Here is a 24,517-nt window from a genome sequence, read left to right as displayed (position 1 = left end):
GCCCTTCCAACCCAAACCATACAGTGATTCCATGACTGGAGCTGGGCTTTGCCCGAACGCTGCCCTCCCTTCTCCTTTCCAGCTGCACTTTGCAGGCGAAAATCACAGCAGGAATGTGGGAGAGCCGCGGGGAGGGCAGGAACAGAGCCTCCCTCTGGGCTGGGGAGGAGATGGATCCGTGTGCGGGGTGCGGTTCTGGGTGATGGATCCGTGTCCCCAGCCTGGGTTGTGTTTGATGGATCCATGTGCACATCCAGGGCTCTAGGTGATGGATCCATGTGATCATCCAGGGCTCTGGGTGATGGATCCATGTGCCCAGCCTGGGCTGTGTTTGATGGGTCCATGTGCACATCCAGGGCTGTGTTTGATGGGTCCATGTGCACATCCAGGGCTGTGTTTGATGGATCCATGTGCACATCCAGGGCTGTGTTTGATGGGTACATGTGCCCAGCCTGGGCTGTGTTTGATGGATCCATGTGCACATCCAGGGCTGTGTTTGATGGATCCATGTGCACATCCAGGGCTGTGTTTGATGGATCCATGTGCCCAGCCTGGGCTGTGTTTGATGGGTCCATGTGCCCAGCTTGGGCTCTGGGTGATGGATCCATGTGCACATCCAGGGCTGTGTTTGATGGGTCCATGTGCCCAGCCTGGGCTCTGGGTGATGGATCCATGTGCACATCCAGGGCTGTGTTTGATGGGTCCATGTGCCCAGCCTGGGCTGTGTTTGATGGATCCATGTGCCCAGCCTGGGCTGTGTTTGATGGATCCATGTGCACATCCAGGGCTGTGTTTGATGGATCCATGTGCCCAGCCTGGGCTGTGTTTGATGGGTCCATGTGCACATCCAGGGCTGTCTTTGATGGATCCGTGTGCCCAGCCTGGGCTCTGGGTGATGGATCCATGTGCGCAGCCCGGGCTCGGCCGCCGCTCGCCGCTCCCCCGCCCGGCCCGGCGCTGTTCCTTTAACGACGGGGCGGGCGCTGCTCGGCGGGGCCGTCCCGGGTCCAGGGGGGAAGTGACGGGCGGGGGGCGAGGGCAGAGCCCGCGCGGGGAGGGAGGGACGGCCGGAGCGGGCGAGCGGGCGCTGAATGAGCCGGGCGAGCGAGCCATCCCCGCGGGGCCGGGGGCGCGGCGGGGCCGCCTTCCCCCGCCGCCTTCCGCGCTCCGCCCGCGCCCCCCGCCCCATGCGCGCCCTGCCCTGAGCCCGGGGCGCGGGGGGATGCGCGGCCCGCGGCCGCGGCTGCCGGCGCTGCCCGCGCTGCTGTGGCTGGCGCTGGCCCCGCTGCCCGGCCCCGCGGCGCGGGCAGAGCTGCGGGTGCGGGTGCGGCTGCCCGGCGGGCAGGTGACGGAGGAGAGCCTGCAGGCCGACAGCGGGGCCGACTGCGTCAGCCTGGAGCTAAGGGCGGCCGACGGAGCCCTCGTCACGCTCACGGCGGATTTCAGACAGGTACGGGGCGGGGGAGAGCATCCCCGGGGGGTTCGGGCAGGGAGCGAGCTGGGGAGAGCATCCCCGGGGAGTTCAGACCGATATGGAGCGAGGAGAGCATCCCCGGGGGGTTCGGGCAGGGAGCGAGCTGGGGAGAGCATCCCCGGGGAGTTCAGACCGATATGGAGCGAGGAGAGCATCCCCGGGGGGTTCGGGCAGGGAGCGAGCTGGGGAGAGCATCCCCGGGGAGTTCAGACCGATATGGAGCGAGGAGAGCATCCCCGGGGGGTTCGGGCAGGGAGCGAGCTGGGGAGAGCATCCCCGGGGGGTTCGGGTAAGAACGGAACCGGGAGAGCATCCCCGGGGGTTTCGGGTAAGAACGGAACCGGGAGAGCATCCCCGGGGGTTTCGGGTAAGAACGGAACCGGGAGAGCATCCCCGGGGGTTTCGGGTAAGAACGGAACCGGGAGAGCATCCCCGGGGGGTTCGGGTAAGAACGGAACCGGGAGAGCATCCCCGGGGGGTTCGGGTAAGAACGGAACCGGGAGAGCATCCCCGGGGAGTTCGGGTAAGAACGGAACAGGGAGAGCATCCCCGGGGGTTTCGGGTAAGAACGGAACCGGGAGAGCATCCCCGGGGGTTTCGGGTAAGAACGGAACCGGGAGAGCATCCCCGGGTGCAGCGGGGTCCCGCGGAGATTCCCGGCGGGGCTGCAGGAGGGTAAAGGCTGCGGGATGGGAGCGCTGGCCCCTGGCATGTCGCGGGAGGGTCTGGTCAGGGCTTTTTGTGCACTCCGTGAGTGCTTTTTGTGGGATGAGCGCTGGGGATGGCGATCCTTCCCGTCCTCCTTCCAGATCCGAGTCCATCCCAACTCGGAAGCTGGAGAATCTTGTCTGGGTGTCCAGGAGCCAGAACTGTTCCAGAGGTATGGAAGGACCCTCGGAATGCAGAGGGAAAAGTCCATCCATCCTCTCGCACCGTCGGGGGCTTTGTTTGAGCTCTCCGGCACAGCTCCAGGACAGTGATCCAGGCTTGCTGTCCCCACCGGTGTCACACCTGTGCCCGGGGCTGCCTCCACGCTGAAAACAGCGGGTGAAAGATCCCAGCAGGGACGAGCAGCAGTTTCTCAGCTGAGTCCAGCAGCTCCAATGCTCCTGCCTGAGCTGTGAGCAGCAGTTTTGCACAATTCCTCAGAGTTTTGCGTGGCAGGCTCAGCACAGGCAGGCAGGGAGCAGGGCCAGGGCAGGAGAGGCTGGGCTGGGGAGATCTCAAGTCCTGGCTCCGGTGTGGGTGTCCATGCTCTGCTGCAGCTCTGGGATATCTCTCTCCACGATGCCATGGGGTGCAGTTAATTCCTCAGGTGGGCTCCTGCTGTCTTTGGGGGCTCGTGTGTGGTGTGGGACGTGTTTGACCGGCAGCTGTCAGTTCTGACTGCAGCCCTGCTGTACAGCACCCTCTGCTCTCCCTGAGTCAGGGTGGTGATGCTGCTGAGCTGAAGCCCCAAATCCCACATGTCTCATGGGCATGCGGATGCCAAGCCTGGCTGGATGCAGGGAGCTTCCCACTGCAGTTTGCCCGGGGTGGCACGGCTGTGTTATCTCATTCCACCCCCCCCGTCCTGGCTCTTTGCTCAGGTGGACTTTGCTTTGCAGCAGGAAGAAGCCCAGACCCATGAGATAGGAAGGTGCTGTGTCCCAGCCTGCTGTGAACCTTGGAGCCTTTTTGCCAGGAATTGTTGTGGTGCCTCTTCCCCTTTCAATCTCAGTCTCCCTGAAAGCCCCTCAGACGTCCCTTTTCCTCCCTGAGGTGCCAGCAGAAGCCATGGTGATTTTCGAAGTGGTGGCATGTTTCAAATGCTCCTGCACATGTGCAGGGAGGCAGCCCTGTGACTCCTGTTAAAGAAAATATTAAATAATTGCAAGCCACGGCACGGCAGGGAGGTTAGGAAGGGCTCTGAAGCCTGTGAATTGCAAACTTGCACATTCCCAGACGAGGAAAATCCAAACGCACTACAGATCCTCTAGGCAGGTCCTTTGGGAACCTGGGATGTGACCTGTGCTGAGCTGGTGATTTTTTTTCAGTATTTTTCACTTGCTTCAGCCCTTCCTGAGAGCTCGGAGCTCACCCACAAACCCGACTGAGTGCGTGTTACATCTTCTCTCCCTCCCATCCTTATTAGAGCTGAGTTTCTCCTGGGTTGCAGTTCTCTGGAGGTGTTTTGGGTGCATAGGTTAAATCCTGAGCGCCACAGCCCCTGCTGGAAGTGTTGGTCCCTGGAGGGCTTTGCAAGCATCTGACTTGCAGAAGTGCATTCCTGATCCTCAGTTTTAGGGCAGCTGGGGCCTGACTCTGTCCGCTCCGTGGATTTGATGGAAAATAGCCGGGAAAAGCCAGGGAAACATAAAGGAGCAGGGAGCTGGCTTTGTGGTGAGGTGAGTAATGTGTGAGCAGGCAGCAGCCTGGCCGGGCTTCCCCCTCTGACCTGCTCCAGCTGCACCCAGACAGTTCCCTGTTCTGCCCTGCTGCTCCCCTCCCCGGAATTACACAACTTCTCCCTGCACTGGAGGTCGTGGGGTTCTGAGTGTTCCCAAAAGCAGCTGGGGCTGTTGTCTGCTGCCCTTGAGCCTGATGATGTGGCCAGGATGCTGGGGTTTTTCCACAAATGATTTTTCCATTCCTCTGGCTTAAACTGCAGGGGGTTCATCCAAAGTCAGGGGTTTATTTACTATTTTTTTTTTTTCCTCTGCTGGCAATTTGTGGTTGCCAGACCAGGGGCTGGAGAAGAAAGGAGCTAAATGAGATCATTGTTCGTTGCTTTGCTCTGACACTGGTGGGACTTGAGCAGTGCCTGGGGCTTCCACAGGGCTGGGATTTTCCTTGCTCTTCCATCCCTGCCTGCCTCCAGAGCTGGACCTGGAGGAGCTGTGTCCTCAGAGCACTCCAGGTTATTTTCTCTTTGGTGCAGCACAAACTGGGCAGTGCGAGTTCAAACTGGGACTCGATGTTTTCTGGGCAGAGCAGGGGTGACCCTTTCTTTTCTTGCAGTTTGAAAGAAGGGAATGAAAACGCTTCTTTTTCTGTGGTCAGGCATAAAATGTATTGCAAAAAATAATGAGGGGGCTCAGCAGCCCTGAGTGCTGTGTCTGATTGGAGTGCAGTGACGTTGCCAGTTGTTAAACACAGCCTGAGAACAAAGTGGGTGGGTTTATTTCAAGGTCAGCACAAAGATAGAGAGAAGTTTCTCTTCTCTTTCCATTGCTGGAAAAGTTGGGCTTGGAAACACAAGGGAGGGAGCCTGGGTAGTGTTTTAACCCTTGCACTGCCAGTCCTTTCAGTGTTGATAAAGCTGTTGTGTGATGTTTTTGGGGTGGTGGTGTCAGAATTTCCTCATGCCAGGGGGCCACGTGTTAGGTGACAAATCACCAGGTGGCACGGGAAAGCGTCTGACCACAGATTTTATCTGTGTGGTTTGAAGAGCAGATTCCTCTCTGAACACATACCAAAACTACGAAATGAGGGACATTCAGGAGTCTTTGGGAGGGTTCATTAAAACACCCTGGTGTTTGTTACCGTGTAGAATCATATTTATTGCTCAGAAAATGTGCTTTTTATTCCCCCTCTCCCAGCACATCCTTGATTTGCCTTTATGGATACCTGAATATAAGAGGCAGCACACCCAAAAACTCCATTCCAGCCATTTCCAGAGACAGAGGGGTTAAAAACCATAATCCCCACCCATTCAGGGTAGCTCAGCTGGCCGACCCCGGTGTGGATGCAGCACCAAGTTCCCTGTGCAGTGCAAACTCATGGAATTCCGGCCAGCTGTGCTCCATCCCTGGGGCAAAGGCTGCTGACAGCGAGCAGAATTGGGCCCAGCAGTGCTGGTGTCACCCCCTGTCCCCAGCAGCACATTCTCCTTTGCCCGTGCCACTGCAAAGACAAAACTGGGTCCCCACAGCAGCACTGATGTCCTTAGGGGAGAGAAATTTGGCAGGAAAGCTGCATGGGCTGCACGGAGGAAGGCGCTGAAATGATTTATTTCCCTGGGAACTGGTTTGCTCCACTCGACGCGGAATCGTTGCTGGGCTGGGAGCTGGACCACACAGGCTTGTAAAAATCCCTGCTGGAAAAAACCCCAAGCAGGGGGGGCTGAGCTGCTCTCCCCACCCGAGATGACGGCCTCTGGCTGAGGAGAGGCAGTGGAGGGAAGAAGTTGGATGATTTCCTTGGAAGTGCCTTGGGTAGGGACAGGCAAGAGTGGGATTTTGGGAGTGGGAGCTCTGATTTCTGTGCTGCCACAGTGGGATTTTGGGAGTGGGAGCACTGATTTCTGTGCTGTAACAGTGGGATTTTGGGAGTGGGAGCCCTGGTTTCTGTGCTGCCACAGTGGGATTTTGGGAGCACTGATTTCTGTGCTGCCACAGTGGGATTTTGGGAGCACTGATTTCCCTGCTGCCACAGTGGGATTTTGGGAGTGGGAGCACTGATTTCTGTGCTGTAACAATGGCATTTTGGGAACACTGATTTCCCTGCTGCCACAGTGGGATTTTGGGAGCACCGATTTCCCTGCTGCCACAGTGGGATTTTGGGAGCACCGATTTCCCTGCTGCCTTGAGGAGCTGCAGTGGCCTTGCTGCAGGGCTGGTTGTCCCCTGCAGTGTTTGTCACCCAAACCCAAACCCCAGCTGTCTCTGCCCCCACTCAGGGCTGGAGGTTCCCCACGCCCCCAGCCTGAGTTCATGTGGAGAGTCCCCGCTCTGCTCTGCTCTGCTGGGACTTGTTCCCTGCTGGGAAATTCTGCAGGAGCCCAGAGTTAAAGGTGCTGTTTGCTGCCTTGGCTGGGTACCCACCTTGGCACTGATTCCCTGCTTTTCCTGCCGGGAAAGAGGTGAGGAGGCTGGGGAGGGGAAGGTGCTCTCCGAGGGGGGAAAGCTTTGGTGGCTCTTTGTTACATACAAGTACAAATAATATTTTATATTATTATTTATATTTATTTTCTACAGTTTTATAAAATATTGTTTAGGCTCTGCTACTCTAGCTAAGCTAGCAGTAGCTTATAAGTTCCCATAAGGAAAAATCATAAGAATAAAGGCAGTTAAGAACCTATTCTAGTAAGAAAAATAAGTTTACAGCTGCATAAACAATAAATCTGTGCCATGAGAATCAGCGAAGCAAATAGATAAACTAACCAAAGTAACTAACTCTTTAAAATATATAAACTTTATAAATAAAATTATAATATAAATATAAACAAATAAAATAAAAATGATATATTATAGTCAATAATTATAATTATTATAATAAATATATAGTAATATATATATAAATAACTTTATATATAAAATATATAAACTTCATAACTTTAAAATATGTTAACTAACTAACTCTCTATAACCAAATGCAGAGAGAGTTGACAGAGGTACAGCCGAGCCATTTACTGACCAATAAACTGAGTGTCAGTGTATTGTTAGCCAATTAAGTCTTACACAGTTCCTTCTGATAATTCCTCTAAATATGAGCTCTGTGACTAAAGAAGGGGCTTTTGTGCATGAAGAAACTGAGTCCTGTCTGCTTATTAAAGCTCTTTCCCTGTGGAATCTTTTTTAAGCAGCACGGTTTGGTTCTTGCTCCACCTGGGGCTGCAGGGAGAGAGGGATCAAAGCCAAGCAAGGATCTGGGACAGAGCAGGGAAAAGGAGAGACTGGTTTTGCTCAGGCCAGACTGGTCACTGCAAGGTCCACTTTGGCTTTGCTGGGAGCCAGGTGAAGGTGGGATTTCCCCCCTCAGAACAACTCATGCTACAGGAGCCAGATCCTTGAAAAAATAGCTTCTTTAAAGCTGTTTCAGTGCTGGCAAGCCAGCCCATTCCTGCCTGTCCCAGTGCATCTCCCTTGGTGTCAAGAAACGCTCTGGAAATCCCTGCACCTGGAGTTTGGGCAGAGGGAGTTGGGAATTCTTCGTCTGCATCAGCCCTGAGGAGGAAAGAGCCGGCTGGCTGAAGGCTAATTCTTAAAATAGATGGATCAGGAGGATTAATCAGCTGCTCAGCACGTTCTCATTTTACAAAAATTGCCTCCAACCTGGGAAGTGCTGCGCTGTTTTTAATCTCCTGCCTGTGGAGGTTTTCGGCCTGAATGCAAAACGTGGCTATCCCTGCTTGCTTTTCCCAGACTGTTCAAAGGGAATTAGAATTAAATCCGCAGCTGAGGAATATGCCACAGTCAGCTTCTGGTTTTAGTCCACTCATCCATGGGCCCTGCATGCTGTGGGAGCTCCCAGCTGGAAGCTGGAAGGCAGCTGGACCAAATATGGATGGGGAATGTGGGTTGTTCCAGTGGTGCCAGTGCCTCAGTGGGACATCTCCCCATTAAATCTCTCGGAAAAAAAGTAAAAATTCCATAGCAATTTCACAAGAATTTTTGGAATCTCTTTCTTCTCAAGCCTCCTCCGTGCCCTGCTCTTCGTGGTGCAGTCAGCAGTTGCACCAGCAAGATGATTTCTCCCATCCTGGGGGTGGGAATGCGGTTCTTGCAGATGTGCATCAGTCCAGATGTGCACTGAATGGCATTCCCGTTTCTCTTCTGGACATGGGAGAGAAGGCAGGAAATAAATAGTGGGCTCAGTGAGCAGGAAAGCTCAGCTGGAAAAGAGGAATGCTCCCTTCTGGGGCAGAGAGAGGCTGGGAGAGGCTGATTCAGTGAGCCATCCAGCAGGAACAGCTCAGGAGGAGAGGGATCTGAGCACAGCTCTGCCTCTGCTCTCCAGCCTCCAGTGTCTGCCCAGCTCTCCGTGGGGAGGTTTGGCTGCAGGAGGTGCCAAAGGCAGGGATTGATCTCCCTGTTCCAGTCCTGCTTAGCCCTTGGAGTGGGATGGGCAGGCACCAAGGGATGGCAAATTCCCACAGAGGGCACGGATGCCCCTGAAACCAGAGGCAGGGATTGATCCCTGCAAAGAAATCAGGGTTTGGTGCCAGGGTTTGCTGCTGTTGACCAAGGAATTCTGTCACTCTACATGAAGTAGCTGCCACTGATTCCAAGCTGGTTCTGGAAAGGACTGCAATCCATGAAATATAAAATGACAGAATTAGTCACCTGGACAGAAAAGGAAGTCAGCTGCAGCAGATCATAATGGCTCCATCTGACTTTAATGATTTCATTTTCACTTCTGTTCCACACGTTCGGGGATGAGTAGCTTTTTCTCCACTATGCCACTTGTCAAGAAGCAAGCGAGGGAAGGCAGCAGAGGAAATTTGGGGCTGCTTACTCAGTAAGGCATGAAGATAATGGCTGTGTGATATTTGCTCAACAAAACCAAACGAGGCTCCTTGGGGCTTTGCTTCCCTTCTTGGGAAAGCACAGAAACCCTCAGCTGCTGGGTGTGGGATGTGACCTGGCAGCAGTTTGTCCTTGCCACAGTGGGATTGTGAAAACCCTTCATTCTCTACAGACACCGGGGATTCTGCTGCAGGCTTTGGGGTGGGATTGGAGCTGGGACCACACCCCTGTGCTCAGGTAGCACAAGCAGGAGACCTTTGGCTTTGTTTTAGGGCTCTTTGACCCCGACCTCTCAGTTCACCTCACCGATGCCAAAAATTTGCAGCTTTCACTCTTGTTATTTCTCTGATTGTCAGGAGGTGAAGATTTTCCGTGCCTTAATCCTCGGGGAGCTGGAGAGGGGCCAGAGCCAGTTCCAGGCCCTCTGCTTTGTGACCCGGCTGCACCGCAACGAGATCATCCCCAGCGAGTCCATGGCAAAGCTGCGGCAGGTACGGGGCTCCCTCCTCCCGTCCAGCCAGGAATTCTCAGAGTTTTCCTGCCTGGATGCCCTCCCCAGGCAGCTGCCAGGCTGCTCAGCTCTTCCACCCACCTCTGACCACCCCTCCTGCTTGAGGGATTTGGTATTAAACAGAGTTTATCAGTGGTATTGATCCTGTTCTAGTAAAGCTTTAGTTGAGCCTCGTTTGTGTCGTGATTTAGTTGAGCCTAATTTGTGTCAGGGGTTGTGAGAAACTCTGCCCCAGTGAAGCCAGTACTGATCTGGGACCATTTTTCAGGACAAAACATGGAGAAACCACCACAGGCAATGGTAAAACATCGTGGTTTCAGTATCAACAGGTTATTTGAAGGTGCCTCTCACCCAGGTGGGATGCAGGTGCGCATCTGTTCTCACATCCGGTGTTGGCACCACATCTGTGAGGAATAAGATGCAGCCAGGATTGAAGTTGTGATGATTTCCTCTGCAGAAAAACCCCCGGACGGTGAGGCAGGCAGAGGAGGTGCGAGGTCTGGAGCACCTCAGCATGGACGTGGCTGTGAACTTCAGCAAGGCAGCCCAGCTGAGCTCCCACATCCACAACGTCTGCGCAGAGGCCAGGGAGGCCATTTACACCCGGGAGGAAGATGTCAAGTTCTGGCTGGAGAAAGGTGATTTCCCGTGGGTTTCCCTGGAGCTGCTCCTGTCAGTGGGCTGGCACGGTGCTGTGGTGGCTCCTGCCAGGTTTCTGGGGATCAGCACCGATTGTTTTGGCTCTGAGGCACGCATGTCACCCTGCCTGTGTGTGAGCAGATCTCACTCCTCCTGCTGGCGCTCCCTGAGTGAACCCAATTTGGGGTTTTAAAAGTAACCTTTCACCTGCTCCACCACCCAGAGGAAATGCATTGGTTTTGTCTCTTTTGGCTTACTGTCCCCAGGGCCTTTTGTTCTCCTGTTCAGATTGAAGTCCCAGGAGATGCTCTGTCCAACCTCCTCCTTGACCTGGGGACTGTGCAGAGATAGCAGAGCTGGCTTTGGTGGCTGTCTCCTTTGGCTGTACCTCATGGCAGCACCCTGAGGGATGTCTGTTCACCCTGAGGGATGTCTGTTCACCCTGAGGGATCTTTGTTCATCCTGAGGGATGTCTGCTGAGATGCTGCTGTAGGACTCAGACCTGCACCTTGCTTTCCACAGAACCTTTTTGTCCTCCTGTGGTTCCTACTCAGATTTCAATCCTTGCAAACACTCTGTCCGAACTCCTCGTCAGCCTGGGGACTGTGCAGAGAGACCACTGCTGGTTTTGGTGGCTGCTTCCTTTGGCTTTATCTCGTGGCAGCACCCTGAGGGATTTCTGTTCAAGGTGCTGCCAGCCCTTGATTTCCTTGGGGTTTCTTATTCCTCCTGTTGTTCCCCTTCAGATTTAAGTCCTGACAGCCCCTGGAAACATTGTCCAGCCTCCTCCCCAGCCTGGGGGCTGTGTGGGCATGGCTTTGGTGGCTCTGTCCTTTGGCTTCCCTCTGTCCTGAGCGCTGTGTATGCTCGCTCCCACAGAAGTGGACAGCTCCACATTTGAAGACCTGCTGGACCTTGCTTTCCTTGGGGGCTTTTATTCCTCCTGTGGTTCCCATTCAGATTTAAGTCCCAACAGCTTCTGAAAACGCTCTGTCCAGCCTCCTCCTCAACCTGGGGGCTGTGTGGGGATGGCTTTGGTGTCCCTTCCCTCCATCCTGAGCTCTGTCTGTGCTTGCTCCCGCAGGGGTGGATGGCTCCATGTTCGAGGTGCTGCCGCAGGGTTCGGACCTGCCAGCCCTTGCTTTCCTTGGGGTTTCTTATTCCTCCTGTGGTTCCCCTTCAGATTTAAGTCCTGACAGCCCCTGGAAACATTGTCCAGCCTCCTCCCCAGCCTGGGGGCTGTGTGGAGATGGCTTTGGTGTCCCTTCCCTCCATCCTGAGCTCTGTCTGTGCTTGCTCCCGCAGGGGTGGACGGCTCCATGTTCGAGGTGCTGCCGCAGGGCTCGGACCTGCCGGAGCTGCAGCGCTGCCGGCTGTGCGCGGAGCGCTGGAAGCCCTGCATCTGCAGCTACTCGCTGAGCATCGAGTGGTACCCCTGCATGCTCAAATACTGCAGGAGCCGCGACGCCGCGGGCAGGGTGTCCTCCTACAAGTGCGGCATCCGCAGCTGCCAGAAGGGCTACACCTTCGACTACTACGTGCCTCAAAAGCAGCTCTGCCTCTGGGATGAGGAAACTTAGAGCCAGGCCGGGCTGCCCAGGGGTGGCCAGGAGCTGGCTGCTCCGAAGAAGGAATGCTGTTCACAGTGGTGCCTTGTGCTCTGTGCCTTTCTTGTGGCCTCCTGGGCCTCCCTCCCCACGTGCCGCTGCCTCGTGCTGTGCCAAGCAGGCTCAGCTCGCTGGGTGGTGATGCTCTGGCTCCCTGCAGCAGGAGATGCGGGTTTTGGGGTGAAGCACAGGGGAAGGGGTGTGCTGCCCTGCTCTGGAGCTCAAAGGGGCACTTCCCAGCCTCGAGCTGAGCGGGCAGGGCAAGGATCTTGCTGACCTGGGTTGCCAAACATCTCTGCCACTGAAGAACCCCCTTTGCTGCCTTCACCACCTCCTGGTGACACAACCACGGGGAAACAGCTGATTTTTGGGACCACAGCCCCTGAACAAGGAGGCTTGGAAGCCCACCCAAAGCAAGAGCCTGCCTGTAGCTTTTCCTAGTGCCTGACTGGCTGTTATATCCCCCTGTGGATGGAAGATACACCGGGGGGATATAGCCCAGCATCTTGTGTCCCTAAAGGGCTGGTAATTAGGGCTTTAATTAATCCCTACCTAGACTAGTGAAGGTCCAACCTTTTGTGTTGGTCTTGTGACTGTTCCACTAAGAAATAAACATCTAGAGAATCGTGACTACCACCATAACCCTGTGGTTGGAAGGGGAGAGGAGGATCCCAGGTGGGTTTTGAAGAAGACAGGATTCTACATCCACATCCAGTTTCATGTCCTGCTCTGCCAGCTATTCACAAGAAGCTCTTAAATAACTGTCCTGCTTTGCTGTGCCTTGGTTTCCCCCATATGTTAAACAAGGATGACACTGAAGTTGTCCTTGGCCCTGGAATATTCCTGGAGTGACCAGACAAAAAGCACTGGAAGTGGTGCTTGGGTCTGTGTCCTCTTCCACTCAAATTAGGACAAGCACAGAGGGGAGAGAAGCTCTTGGGGTCTTTAGGAACCTCTGTGCCTCCTGGTGAAAAGCCTTCACAATGTGCCTTTTTGCCTAAAATACAGGAATTTTTGCAAAGAAGAAAAAAAAATAATTTGGTCACAATTATTTTTGTATCAATCACTTAAGGGGGTGGGGGGAGAAGGGAAAGGTATTTTAATATTGGAACATGAAGTAAAACACACTTGAAATAATTTTTTTTAAAAGACAAATTATTTATCATTTGTAAGGTAAAATAAACTGATTTTTTAAAGCATCCTTGGCTTAGGCATTTCTCTGTGCATGATACTCTGTGTGTGAATTCAGGTTTGTTCCTTTCTGGGTAAGTCTCAAACCTGCACCTGGTGAAGAGCCATGGACTGGGGGAGAACGTGCAGGAATTTTTGACTCAGCAGCGTGATGCTGCACCTCAAACACCCCACCCTTTCAGACCCTCCCAGGTTTGAGGCTCAGAGGGAGATGTTTGGCTCATCCCAAGCAGTTGTGGGGGCTTTGAGCTCGAGCTTTGCTGGATAAACCCATCAACAGAAGCAGGTCCTGGGGGCTGGGGGCTGCTCCTCTCGCCCGGGGGTCCCACGAGGCTTCTCCGGCTGTGGAAAATATTCCTGGAGAATTCTGCAGCTCCAGCTGATGAGGGCGGCACTTTGGGGCCAGCCCAGAGCTGCCGGTGGCTGCTGGAGGGAGAAACGTGGAGCTCTGATTCCCCCTAGTGTGGGGAATGCAGGCATGGGACCAGCACTTGCAGCATTTCTCCGCTTCGCCCACCAACATTTCACCCTTTTCCGGGCCGGGGCGAGCAGGGGTTTGTTCTCTGCTCTCTGTGGGCTTCTGTGCCTGGTGTTGGGGTTAAGGCCAGCTCTGGGGCAGGCGGGCTGTGAGCAGGGTGGGGCTGGATTCCAGGGATTGCTGTCCATTCCCACTGCTGCCGCCTGCACAGGGATGCTGGCAACGACACGGGCTCGCTCTGGGAGCGTCGGGACCCATCCCAGCGAGCCTCCGTGGGCTTTATTTTGGGATTCCGAGGCTCTGGAGTGCAGTTCCCCGGCCTCCAGCAGTGGGTGCTGGCGGAGCGCGGCTGTGCCCGGCCGGGTTCGGGATGTCGGGATGTCGGGATGTCGGGATGTCGGGACAGGGATGCTCGTGGTCCAGCAGGTCCCTGCAGGATCGCAGGATGTCCCCAGCCCTGCCGGAAGAGAACATTGGGGATTTTTGTAGCGTCTCCCTGTAGTTTGTGCTTCCAGGGCCCGTCCCAAGGCCGTATCCCATAAATCAGGTGCTACCTGCAGAGCTTATCTCCCTCCAAGAGATCCCTCGAACAGCAGGAGAGGAAGAGCACGGTGCCTGCAGTGAGGAGAGTGGTCAATGATGACCATACGAAAAAAAAAAAAAAAAGAGCAGCGTGTCTGGGAATGATTTTAGCAGTGATCAGAGTAAAACCAATCCTGCTTTGCCTGATAATCTCATTTCCACAGCAGAAAGAAGTGGTGATGCTGTGATCCATCCCCTAATTTTCATAAGGAGGGTGTGTTCTCTCCCGCATATCACCAAAGCTCAGGGTACCCAAGGGGATGGGCTTGGCTGCCGCAGCTATTTGGGGAGAAAACCACTTAAATATTCAAATTTTTTTTCCCCGCTGTCTTACTGAGCACAAAATAACAGCCAGAAAAAGTCATTCCCAGCCGTGTCTGGGGCCAGGAGAGGGCACTGGTGCCCTGCCCGTGGCCGGGACAGCATCCCTGCCCAGAGGATGCCCGGGATTCCTGTCCGGCTGGAGATGCCACCGGCAGAGCCACCCTCCTGGTCGGCTCTGGAGTACGGGAAAAGCGCCAGGAAGAGCAGGGAGAGATGAGAAACTCCTGGCTGGTGAACAAAAGGTGCTCTGATGTGGGGGAAGGAGAGCTCCCGTGGTCGCCAGCCTTTCAAACTGGCTGGGAGCCACCAGCAAATAAATTCCTGTTTGACGCAGTGAAGACACCCGATCACGTCAGGCTTCAGGATGGGGAAAACCCAGAGAAAAACACTCGAAAAGAGGGCGGCAGCTGCCCAGGAACGCCCCAGGGCTCAGGGCCTGAGTGGCTGGACGGGTGGCAGGAGCCCAGCCCCTCCAGGAGCTCCACGGCAGCTGCCCGTGCCAAGCACCCCGTGCTGGTGCCACCTCGCTGCTTCCTGGAGGCTGAAATCTCCCCTGCCCTGGAAATAAATGTCAGCGTGACCCGGGAGCCCCCAGCTTTCCCTCCACTTTGTCCTTGTTAGAGTTTTGCTGAGCTCCTCCGCCCTCTCCCGGGGATGTCCTCCCTGACCACGCCGCGGGCAGCTGCAGCCCCAGCGCTCCGGACTGGGCTGGAGGTGAGGCTGGAGATCCTGCCCGCCCACCCATCCCTTCGGAGAAACCTGTCTTTCCAGGGAGGGAGAGCGGCATGTGGGAAAGCCGAGAGCCCTGGAACGTGAATTACCCAGGGAGAGATGAATGTGTGATAGCTTGTACCTGGCAGCTACTAATTGAGCGTTAACGCTTTCAGCAGGGCTCGGAGCGCCGCTGGAGCTCGGCCCTGTCACACGGGTGTCCCCAGGGGTGCTGGGGTCACCAGGGTGCCACATGGCAGGGACAGGGAGCAGCTGCCTGGCTCCGTCGGGGTGGCTCGGTCCCTGTCACAGCACGGAGCGTGGGATGAGGCTCTGGCCTCTGGCTGCTTTCTGCAGAAGAAGCCAGCGTTAGGGGATTTTTTCTTGCCTGGCTTCCCTGGAAGCTGGTAAATCCTGCAGCTTGAAGCAGCAGGGATGAGGAGGAAGAGGCTGGCTGCCACTTCTCTCCTCTCCTTAGGGGATAGAGATGGAGCACATGTCTGGAGAGCAGGGTCTCCATGTGTCAGCTTTCTCTCCAGCCAAGACAGGTTTCTTTGATGCTTTTCACTTTCCTTTTCGCGCTGCTTCGCTCAGCACCGAGGTCCAGCCCAGCCCGAGAGGACACAACGCCACAGGATTACCAGAGTGACCCAAAATCTCTGTTCCTTCACTCGCACACCTTCCCTCGGGGCGCTGCCCAGCCGGAGGTGCTTAGGGCCGAAAGGGGGGACAGCAGGGCTTTGGGGCAGGTGCTGCGGGTGCTGCCCGAGCGCGGCCGAGGGCGGGCGGAGCGCAGCGCCTTCCTTCCTGCCCTCCTTCCCACCCCACCCCGCAGCCTGGCAGCGCTGCAGGGACTCATCCATTCCCGAGTTACTAATATGCAAATGGCAGCGTTTGCATGGGCCTGACGCCAGGCTGCTGGGTGTCAGGGCACCCGAGGGAGCCGGAGGTGGGGCGAGGCGTGGCACCGCGCCGCATGCTCACCTGGCCCTGCATGGCAACAGGCAATGGAGCTCTAGGTCCCTTCGGCTGCGGACCCACGCCCGGTTCGAGAGGCAGCGGGTGGCAGAGGAGGGAGGGCAAACTGGCAGCCCCTGGCAACCTGGGGCTGACGGCAGGAGGCTGGGCACACCGCGGATTTCCCCCCGCCGGCAGGATGGTGAACCTGGAGTCCGTGCACGCAGGTAAAGGGCACGGAGCGCAGCGCGGAGCCGGGGCCGTGGGCTCGGCCAGGAAATGGGCTTGCTCTGATTCCCGTGACCTTTCCTCGCTCTTTTCCCTCCTCTTTTCTCCCGCTGGAGCGCCTGGTGAAGTGCCCACATTCCTGCCGGGGGATGGATGCTGCCCTGATCTGTTTAGGGGGCTGCCAAGCCATGCCCACAATGTGGGAGCAGAGCTGCCGCTGCCAGCCCCAGCGGGGTCAAGAAAATGAGAATTTAGTGCCTGGAAAATGACAATTTAGTGCCTGACCCGTGCGTCCTGTCATTGGGATAGAGCTGGGAGGAGGGAGAAGGGTTAAAACCACGGAGGGATGCGGCAAGGGTGGAGGGAGGTGTGCGAGAGAGAGATGGGACACGGGCTGAAAGGAGAAAAGTTCATGACAAAGAGGGAAAAGGAGGGAGAAATGAATGAGGAGGGAGCTGAGGGAGGCTGGGTTGAGTCAGGAATGAATGAACAGCGATACTCAGGAACTGCTTCCAGGGGTCTGATCCAGCGGTGCAGCTCAGGCTCTCTCACATCCCCTCTGAGCAGCCCCTGCCCTGCAGCGAGCTGGGAACCAGAGCCATCCCTGCCAACCCCCCCGGAGCTGTGCTGAGCCCCGGCTCACCCTGCCAGGGCTCGATCCCAGGGGCAGGAGCACATCCCTGGGCACAGGAGGGAGGGCGACGCTGGAACTGGAGCAGCGTGGCCACAGCCAGACCCCGACAGCCCCGTCCTGCCTGGGCGGGCAGTGGGATTTTGGGACACAGGAGCCACGTGCCCCGTTAGTGGCTTTTGTCCTGGGCTTTGTGCAGCACAAAACGCTCTGCTGGAGGGGAGGGGAGGATGCATCCATCAGTCTGTGCCGGGCTCATTCCCTGGGGTACCCCTGTGGGAGTCCTGCTCTTCACGGGACACCTGCGGGGCTGTGCCCAGGGCTGGTAGCCCTCCACAAGCCCTGTCCGCCCGTGGGCTCGCAGACAGGCCTGCAGGGCAGGGGCAGCAATGCCACCACCTCACCCAGGGTCAGCGGTGTGACAGAGGCGGCCAAAGCCTTTGCTCCACGGCCGTGCCCCAGCCTCTCCACGGCTCTGGGATGCCTCTGTGGCCAGCCTGAGTGGGCTGGGGAGCCCTGGCCACGAGGAGAGGCTGCCAAGGAGGGAGGCTCGTGGTCTTGGCCCGGGGTGTGAGCCCGACAGGTCGGAGCACCTGCTCTGGGTGTGCTTGTGCTGGTGTCTCTCGGGGACGCGTCCCCCGCAGGCTCCAACCCACCCATCCGCCCATCCGCCGGGCTCGTGGGCGACTCTTTCTTCACGGGGAGATTCCCCAGATCGATACTGTGCCCTCTGTCAGGGCCGGTGGCATCGCTCCCAGGCTGCATTTGGAGCTGGGGCTGCGTGCGGCGCTTCCACTCCCCCCAATCATTCCCGCAGTCCTGCCAGAAAGGCCGGAGCTCTAAGGAGTCCCCTGCAGGGAAAGGAGCCCAGCGCTGGTGGCAGGGTTTTTTTTTCGTCCCTGTACAAAAGTAATTCAGTTTTGGGGTCCCTGAGCAGCTTTGGGGCCCCTCTGTAACAAGCTGCTTGCAGAGCTGGGCTCAGCTGTAACCCCAGTTTTTATCTTGGAGGTTTTTTCCAGCTTTAATGATTTTAGGAGAAGACACAGCCCCCAGGGGGGCTGCCCAGGCTCCTCACACCCTCCTCTCTGCTGAGACACTTCCCTGGAGGCTGCCACCACCCTCTCCCCGGGCATTTTGGATATTTCACCTCCCTGCAGCCTCCAGAGGGGCTCAGGCACCTAAAGCCTAGAAAACTCCCGGTGATGCTCCCAGCCCAGCCCAGCTCCCCCTCCTCCACCATCGGATTCCACTTTTAAAGCCATCAGGCTGGCTCACCCTTCGCCCGTGCCCGAACAGCTACGGGGAATGAGGGCTTGGGAAAGGCTTTATTTGCTGACACCGTTTGTTTCGGCAAAAATAGAGATGCAGATATATCCCCGGAGAAGTGTCTGCACTGGCAGAGCTCCTTTGGTCTGGCTGAACCACCCAGCCTGCCCCTGCCCCAGCTCTGTTTGGGAGCTGGGGCAGAGCAGCACATTTTTAATATGGCCCAGGCCGCAGTGGCGGCTCCTAATAGGGCTGTGGTTAAGAGTTAGGCTGTCCTAAGCTGGGTTATTTTTCCCAGAGAGGTTTTATTTATTTATTTATTTCCCAAGCCTGATTATCCTGTGTGTATTGCTAAGCTGGCAAAGCTGTGTGGAAGGAGCTTTGCTCTGTCTGAAGGTGTTCTTGAGGATGGAGCAGGGGTCAAAGCCGGGTTTGCATCGCTCTGGTTGTAGTGGAAGGGTTTTGAGTGCCCATAAAATGTGTTGGCTGCAATTAGATTAGAAAGTAATTGCTCTGTGTGTCTGCTCCTTGTTCCCAAGGATCCCTTGGAGGCTGCTGCTGCTGCACTGTCGTCCATAGGGATACAAAATCTGTCCTAAACCTCAAACCTCTCAGATCAGCAGGCAGAGCTTTCCTTTTCTTCCTGCTTAAATTTTCTTTCTTTTTTTTTTTTTTTTTTTTTTTTTTCCTGACAAAATAGTCAAACTGTAATAACTTGTGCACATTTACAGGGGGGATTTGAATCTCGCTGAAAATAAAATTCCCGTGCATGGGAATCCCAGGGCATCTCCTTATCTCCCGACTGCAGGAGGAGGGGATTTACCTGGTGGATAACATGTGATATGCAATCAAGTTGCAGCAGCAATTGCTCTTTCCCTCCCCACCCATCCCAGTTTTTAACAGCAGAGGGGTGTGGAGGTCACTCCTGCAGAAGGGACAGAGCTTTTCATGCTCTGCTTCTGTGTCTGTCCTTCCTTAGCTCTGTCTGAACTGCTCCAGCTCTTGCTCTCTTGGGAATTAGATATTTGCTTCCCCTAATTTTATTTTTTTACAGGCTTTCAAGCTGTCTCACCAAAGGAAGCACCAAATTTCTGCAGGCTTTTAGATTTTTTTTCTTCCTCTATTTTATGAGAACTTGCTCCTTTTTTTTTTTTTTAATACCTTTTGGCAGCCAGCAAAACTTCATGCTTTGTAGATTGCTTAAGTTAGGGTCCCTTGGCAGTGGTACAAGAAAAGATGTTTATAGCTGATGGTAATTACTCTTCCTGAAGTAGAAATGCTTAGAAGCCCCACTAAACGTTCATGTCTTAATTGCAGAGGGTTTATTTGAATGGGGGAAAAAAAATCCCACAACTCTTTTCTCTTTTCTCCCTCCTTTCCCCCCCTCACTCCTTAATATAATTTAAGGAAAGGAAGTTTCTGAAGTATGTGAAAGTTTCTGTGCTCTGGTATAAAATCCTGATATTTTTTTCTACCTTTATTTATTTGCTGGAGAAAGTTTCAGACTTTCAACTTGATCAAAGCCATGAAATCTTGGCCAAAAAAGCAGATTATCTGCTGCTTGCACACGAGGGCAACGTTGAATATGGGAAAAGAAAACCTGCACACGCACAAAGCCCTGCCTGTTTTGGTGTGAGCAAAAGAGGGAAATAAAATAAAATTCCAACGGGGCTGCTCTCATCCGCTTGGGAATAACAAAAGGTGGATATGGGGAAGAGGAAAAGGGTTTGCATGATGCTTTTAGGTGGCTTCCACCTGCCTTCCCTACCCCGGCAAAACCACAGCAAACACTGGCCCAGCTTCCCTGCTGTTGTTATTCCCCGATGCAAATGGGAAGAGTCTGTGGCCGGGATTGGCTGCAGGAAGCACATGCAAATCACTCAAATAATAAAAAATTATCTCATTTTTTACCTTTTTTTTTTTTTTTTGCCCCCCCCCCCCCAAAACGAGTCTAGAGACGGTTAAAATTCCCGTGGAAAAGGAAAAGCTGAGGGGGTGTCCATCTGAATTTGAATAGATATTCCCTCTTCTCCCACCTCTGTGTCCTTGGCCTCTTTTAAGGAGGAGATGAGCAGCCCGGTGTGAAGCTGACCATTCCCACCTTATTTTGCAGCTGTCCCCGAAGGAGAAAGTGGCCCTGGGTGTGGTGGCAGTCATCACTTCAAGGGTAAATGACAAATTTCTTGGCCTGGGTGAGGATGGGGGGGAACTGCAGGGGACAACACTTTGGGGCAAGGCAGATCTCGGGTGGCTTTTGAGGGCTGTCAACACCAGTGAGTGGCAGAAAAGCGGAGAAATAAAGTGCAGATAGAGGCAGTGGGAAAATCAAGTTGGGTTTGAGCCATCTTGAAGGCCAAGGGAAAGATCTGGGAGAAAGCTGGAGGGATCCCCATCTCTGCAGGTGTGGGAGGGTGCTGTCACAGCCAGACCACCACAGCAGGTTTGGGAAGCCTGACCGGGGCTGGGGAGCTCCCGGTGCTGAACCCACCCCTGTATCCCATGGGTGAGGAGGGATGAGAAGGGTGAAAACCCCACAGCAAACTGGGGAGGGGGGACAGGAGTGAGGGGGGGCTGCAAAGAGCAACAGGAGGGAAAGTGCATCCTCAGAGCTGATGAATATTCTAGTGCCTGGATGTTGAGGAATCAGAAATTTGAAAGTCTGATGGTTTATTATAATTACACACATTCATTTGTGCTGTTTAGTGGAAGCCACATGTGCCTGTTGCCTGGGACTGTGACCTGTTATTAAAATCAGTTGTGCCTCCTTTCCCAGAGATCAAGATGAGCGGGGATGCAGCAGATTCCACAGACAGCCGGCACGAACCTGACCAGGTGGAGCCAGGTAAGGAGGGTCTGGGGTGGCAGGGGCAGGAGAGAGAGGGGAAAGAAAAGAAGAAAAAAAAGAAAAAAGAGGGAATGTGGACGCTGGAAGTTTCTCCCCGTGCTTTTTCTGGGCTCCTGTTGCTGCTCTTGCAGCCTGGGAGTTGATCAGGAATGTGCTCTGGGCTAGGATTGCGTTGGTATCTTGATCAGCGATGCAAGATCCCTCCTGTGTGACAGCAGCAGATCTCGGAGTGCCTCCCCAGTGTCCTCAGCGGGTTTGACATGGAAATTCGCTCACAGAGTGCCTCCCCAGTATCCTCAGCGGGTTTGACATGGAAATTCGCTCACAGAGTGCCTCCCCAGTATCCTCAGCGGGTTTGACATGGAAATTCGCTCACAGAGTGCCTCCCCAGTGTCCTCAGCGGGTTTGACATGGAAATTCGCTCCCGCCTCTGCCACAGCAATGATGGCTTTGGACCAGTCCTGGTGCACCCAGCTTAGCTCTGTATCCACAGGGCTTGTGCAAGGAGCCTTTCCTTAGGGAAAACAGCCTTTTTTGGGGCTCTGTGTGTGTGTGTCAGGGGGAAATGGGAGGGACTTTGGGAATAATCAAATCAAATTTGGGAGTTCCAGCAAAAGCGGATGGATGGAGAGGCGTGATCGAGTTTCTCACCTCACACCTGACACTGTACAGGCTCCAGCTCCTCCACGGAGCCCCCAGATTCCTTGGATCTGGGAAGCTGAGGCACAGGGTGATCCTTTGAAGATGCCCATGATGGTGTGAGCACTGATTTCTGCCAGGTTTGCCCACCACCAGGTGTAACAGGCACCCGAAAAATCAGGTTTGTGTTTTCGGGCTGCCTGAAGTGAGATTCGAATACGAGTCCCGAGCTCTGTAATTTCCCAAAGGGCCATGGTCACTTCCCTTTTTAGGCAAATGAGCAACAACAAGAAATCATTTTAGCACCCACTAGGTACAGCAAATTAAGATTGTTAGAAGTTGTGCTATAGGCTTAGAAATCAACACCTTTAGAAACAAAAACTGGTGGAGAAAATGGAGAGGAATCAAATATTCTCTGAGAAATGAAGCGCCCTGAGCTTGGGCCAAGGGGATGTGTAAGAGCAGGTGAAAACCTTGCACAGAATGGTTTTCCTCTTATAAAATTTGAGATAACTTAGGGAAATAAAAGAGATTATGGGTAAGCAAGAGAACTCCAGGTTTTTGAAGGGACTAACCCCACCCCTTGATTTAGAAATCCTCTGTGCTCTTGCCTGTTAACTGGGATATTTGACAAAATCTAAAACAGAGATAAAATCTGGTTCTATTCACATCCATGAACTCTGATTGACTTTGGCCAGCTCAGCTCCTGCTCAGGGCTCTCAAATCACCCCAAAATTGGGGTTTGGGATAAACAAGCACCAAACACGTCCCCAGTTTCCCAAGCTCCTCCAAAAAACCCTGAGAGCTGTTACAGGTCCTTAAACCGAGAACTGAAATATTTGGCACTCATTGATGGGTGGCAGAATTCATCAAGATTAAGGAAAATGAGGATTTAATTCTGGTATTGGCTGTTATTAAATGTAGTGGGAGGCTCTGGCCGGTGCTGCTGGAGTCGGAAGTGTTAAACCAGAACCTGGCAGCACATTTGGTTGGATAAAATACGGTTTTTTTTTCAGCTTAAGCATCCCAGACAGTCACTAGCTGCGAGCTGCAGCACATCTTTTTAGTGGTAATTGAGAAAAGAAAGCAGAACAGTGAAGTCAATTTGTTTGAAAATAACAAAAAATGTTCGTGGGCTGGCTGCGCTCTCAGAGCCTTCAAATCAAGCAGGGAAATCAGGACGAGTAAATCTTCTTCATTTGCAAAGAGCGGCACAAAGAACCTGTTTAAATTGCTTTTTTGTGCTGAGGGTGTCCCGGTGATTTTTAGATTCTTTTCTGAGGCTGTCCCAGTGATTTTTTAATTTTGTTTCTGAGACTGTCCCAGTGATTTTTTTTTTTCCTGAGGCTGTCCCGGTGATTTTTTAATTTTTTTGATTTTTTTCTGAGGCTATCCCAGTGATAATTTTTTGGTTTTTTTCCTGAGGCTGTCCCAGTGATTTTTTTTTTTTCCCCAGAGGCTGTCCCGGTGATTTTTTTGATTTTTTGATTTTTTTCTGAAGCTATCCCGGTGATGATTTTTTGATTTTTTTCTGAGGCTGTCCTGATGATGATTTTTTAATTTTTATTCTGAGGCTGTCCCGGTGATTTTTTTTTTGGTTCTTTTGGGAAAGGAGACACTGCAGAATGCTGGGATGTTCCTGGGGGGGATCCCCAGCAGGAACCACAGCCCCTGCTGAGGTGTCACCCTTGGGGACACCTTGTAGGACCCTCGGGGGGTGGCATCACCCCTCACTCACCTGCCCAAGGTGTCGCTCCGGTATTTCACCCAAACCCTCTGCAAGCCTTCCCCGCGTTGTTTTCTCGCTCCTTTCCGCCCTTTCTGTTTATAAACAACAAAGCTCTCTTTGTGCCGAGCTTCCCGGGAAGTTTTTGTGCTCCTTTCCACGCATTGTTAGAGGAATATTTACTGCAGCTCCTAATAGCGGCGTGTTTTGGTTACCTGCTTCATGTGGGAAAAGGCTCCGCGTGTTTTCTGATGACTCATTAATTGAATTTCCCATTTCCTACTGAATTAGGCCAGGCTCCCCAGGAGCCTCGTCCCCCTGCAAAGGAGAGGTCTCTTACCAAATTAACAATATTACACCTAGAAATCCTCCTAGGTGCAGGTATCCAAAGGTTTTTCATCACCAAAAGATGCGGGCTGGCTCCGAGAACTTGAAAAAAAAAAAAAAATAAAATAGAAAGGAAAAAATTAGGGAATTAAGCACCAAAATGCTTTTGTAAACCAAGCCCTTGATCTAAAACTGATGCCTAAAGATCTGATGGGAAGTGTCAGTAGCAAAGGCGTAATCTCATCCTTTCATATCCCCGCCAATTCCAGGCTTAGAAGGGGGGAAAAAAAAGGGGTAACTTGGGGCATTGTTCTACTTTGGAAGTGTTTGAAATAATTGTGGGGGATTTTCTTTTTTGAGAAAATTGTTGAAATCGTTCGCCTTTCGTAGGAGGTTTGGAGAGCTCAGTGCTTTTTTTTTTTTTCTTTTCATCCACACTAATTCCACTGAAAATGTTTCAGGGCTTTTAAAAAAGATATTCTCCAGAAAATTGTGGTTTTTTGATCCCAAATCTACCGGTTACAGTGAAATTATGCCTTTTTACAAACTATAATTTAAAAAAAATATAATTTCTAAGGGTTCTCACTGCCCAGCCCTGCGAATATTAATCCTCCCTTTACTTCGGCTCTGAATTTTTTTAATCATGTGTGCGAGGGGGAACGGGCACCAGTTGCCCCCACGAGGGTTGGTTTGCCTTCCCCATCACCCCGGGGATGCGGGGCAGGCTGAGCAGGGATTATCCTCCGGATTTTAGGGCACTTTTCCCCTTTCCCTGCGTGATTCCAAGCCTTGGCAGCGGGGCTGGGCTCCCAGGCGAGCCTCCATGGGGGGTAACGAAGAGCAGCGAGTTTTCTGCTTGGCTCGGAGCTCTTTTCATCTTTTTTAAACTGATGAAAGCCATGCCAGCGAGCTCCGCGCTGATTTTTTTGATGGGAACTGTGGGGGCTTGGCAGTGCCGAGTGTCGCCCCTGGTCCTGCAGCCCCGGGGGCAGAGATCTCCCCCTTCTTGTGGTTTATCTAAGCCCTCGATATCTGATGCAACAGAACGCTGAGGTGGGACTTGCCCCTGTCTGTCTGTTTGTTTGTGTCAGACACTTGTTCCCCGGTTATCTCCTCCATCAAAACAGGTTACACCAAGCCGAGCTACTTCCC

At 53.7% G+C, this 24,517-nt stretch overlaps 3 protein-coding genes across 3 annotated transcripts in view; 2 read left to right on the top strand and 1 right to left on the bottom strand.

Moving 5' to 3' along the window:
- THY1 (Thy-1 cell surface antigen) overlaps positions 1-1,339 on the bottom strand; it is a 393,200-nt gene extending 391,861 nt beyond the window's left edge. The window contains exon 1 of the mRNA XM_068172069.1: positions 1,329-1,339. The gene's annotated coding sequence lies outside the window, so the exon portion shown is untranslated. The remainder of the gene's footprint in view (positions 1-1,328) is intronic.
- OAF (out at first homolog) lies at positions 1,084-11,523 on the top strand. Its single transcript, XM_068172068.1, has 4 exons — positions 1,084-1,450; positions 9,060-9,194; positions 9,672-9,852; positions 11,159-11,523. The coding sequence occupies exons 1-4, from the start codon at positions 1,223-1,225 to the stop codon at positions 11,431-11,433; spliced, it is 819 nt and encodes a 272-aa protein (XP_068028169.1). The 5' UTR covers positions 1,084-1,222; the 3' UTR covers positions 11,434-11,523.
- A 7,223-nt stretch (positions 11,524-18,746) lies between these two features.
- POU2F3 (POU class 2 homeobox 3) overlaps positions 18,747-24,517 on the top strand; it is a 39,090-nt gene continuing 33,319 nt past the window's right edge. Inside the window, exons 1-3 of the mRNA XM_068172212.1 lie at positions 18,747-19,080; positions 19,942-19,995; positions 20,602-20,670. Coding sequence (XP_068028313.1) covers positions 19,065-19,080; positions 19,942-19,995; positions 20,602-20,670 — 139 coding nt within the window. The 5' untranslated portion in view covers positions 18,747-19,064. The remainder of the gene's footprint in view (positions 19,081-19,941; positions 19,996-20,601; positions 20,671-24,517) is intronic.

The sequence above is a fragment of the Anomalospiza imberbis genome, chromosome 24 (assembly GCF_031753505.1).
Source record: "Anomalospiza imberbis isolate Cuckoo-Finch-1a 21T00152 chromosome 24, ASM3175350v1, whole genome shotgun sequence".
NCBI lineage: Eukaryota > Metazoa > Chordata > Aves > Passeriformes > Viduidae > Anomalospiza > Anomalospiza imberbis.
The sequence above is the reverse complement of the archived record's forward strand: the minus strand, read 5'-3'. Positions and strand labels throughout refer to the sequence as shown.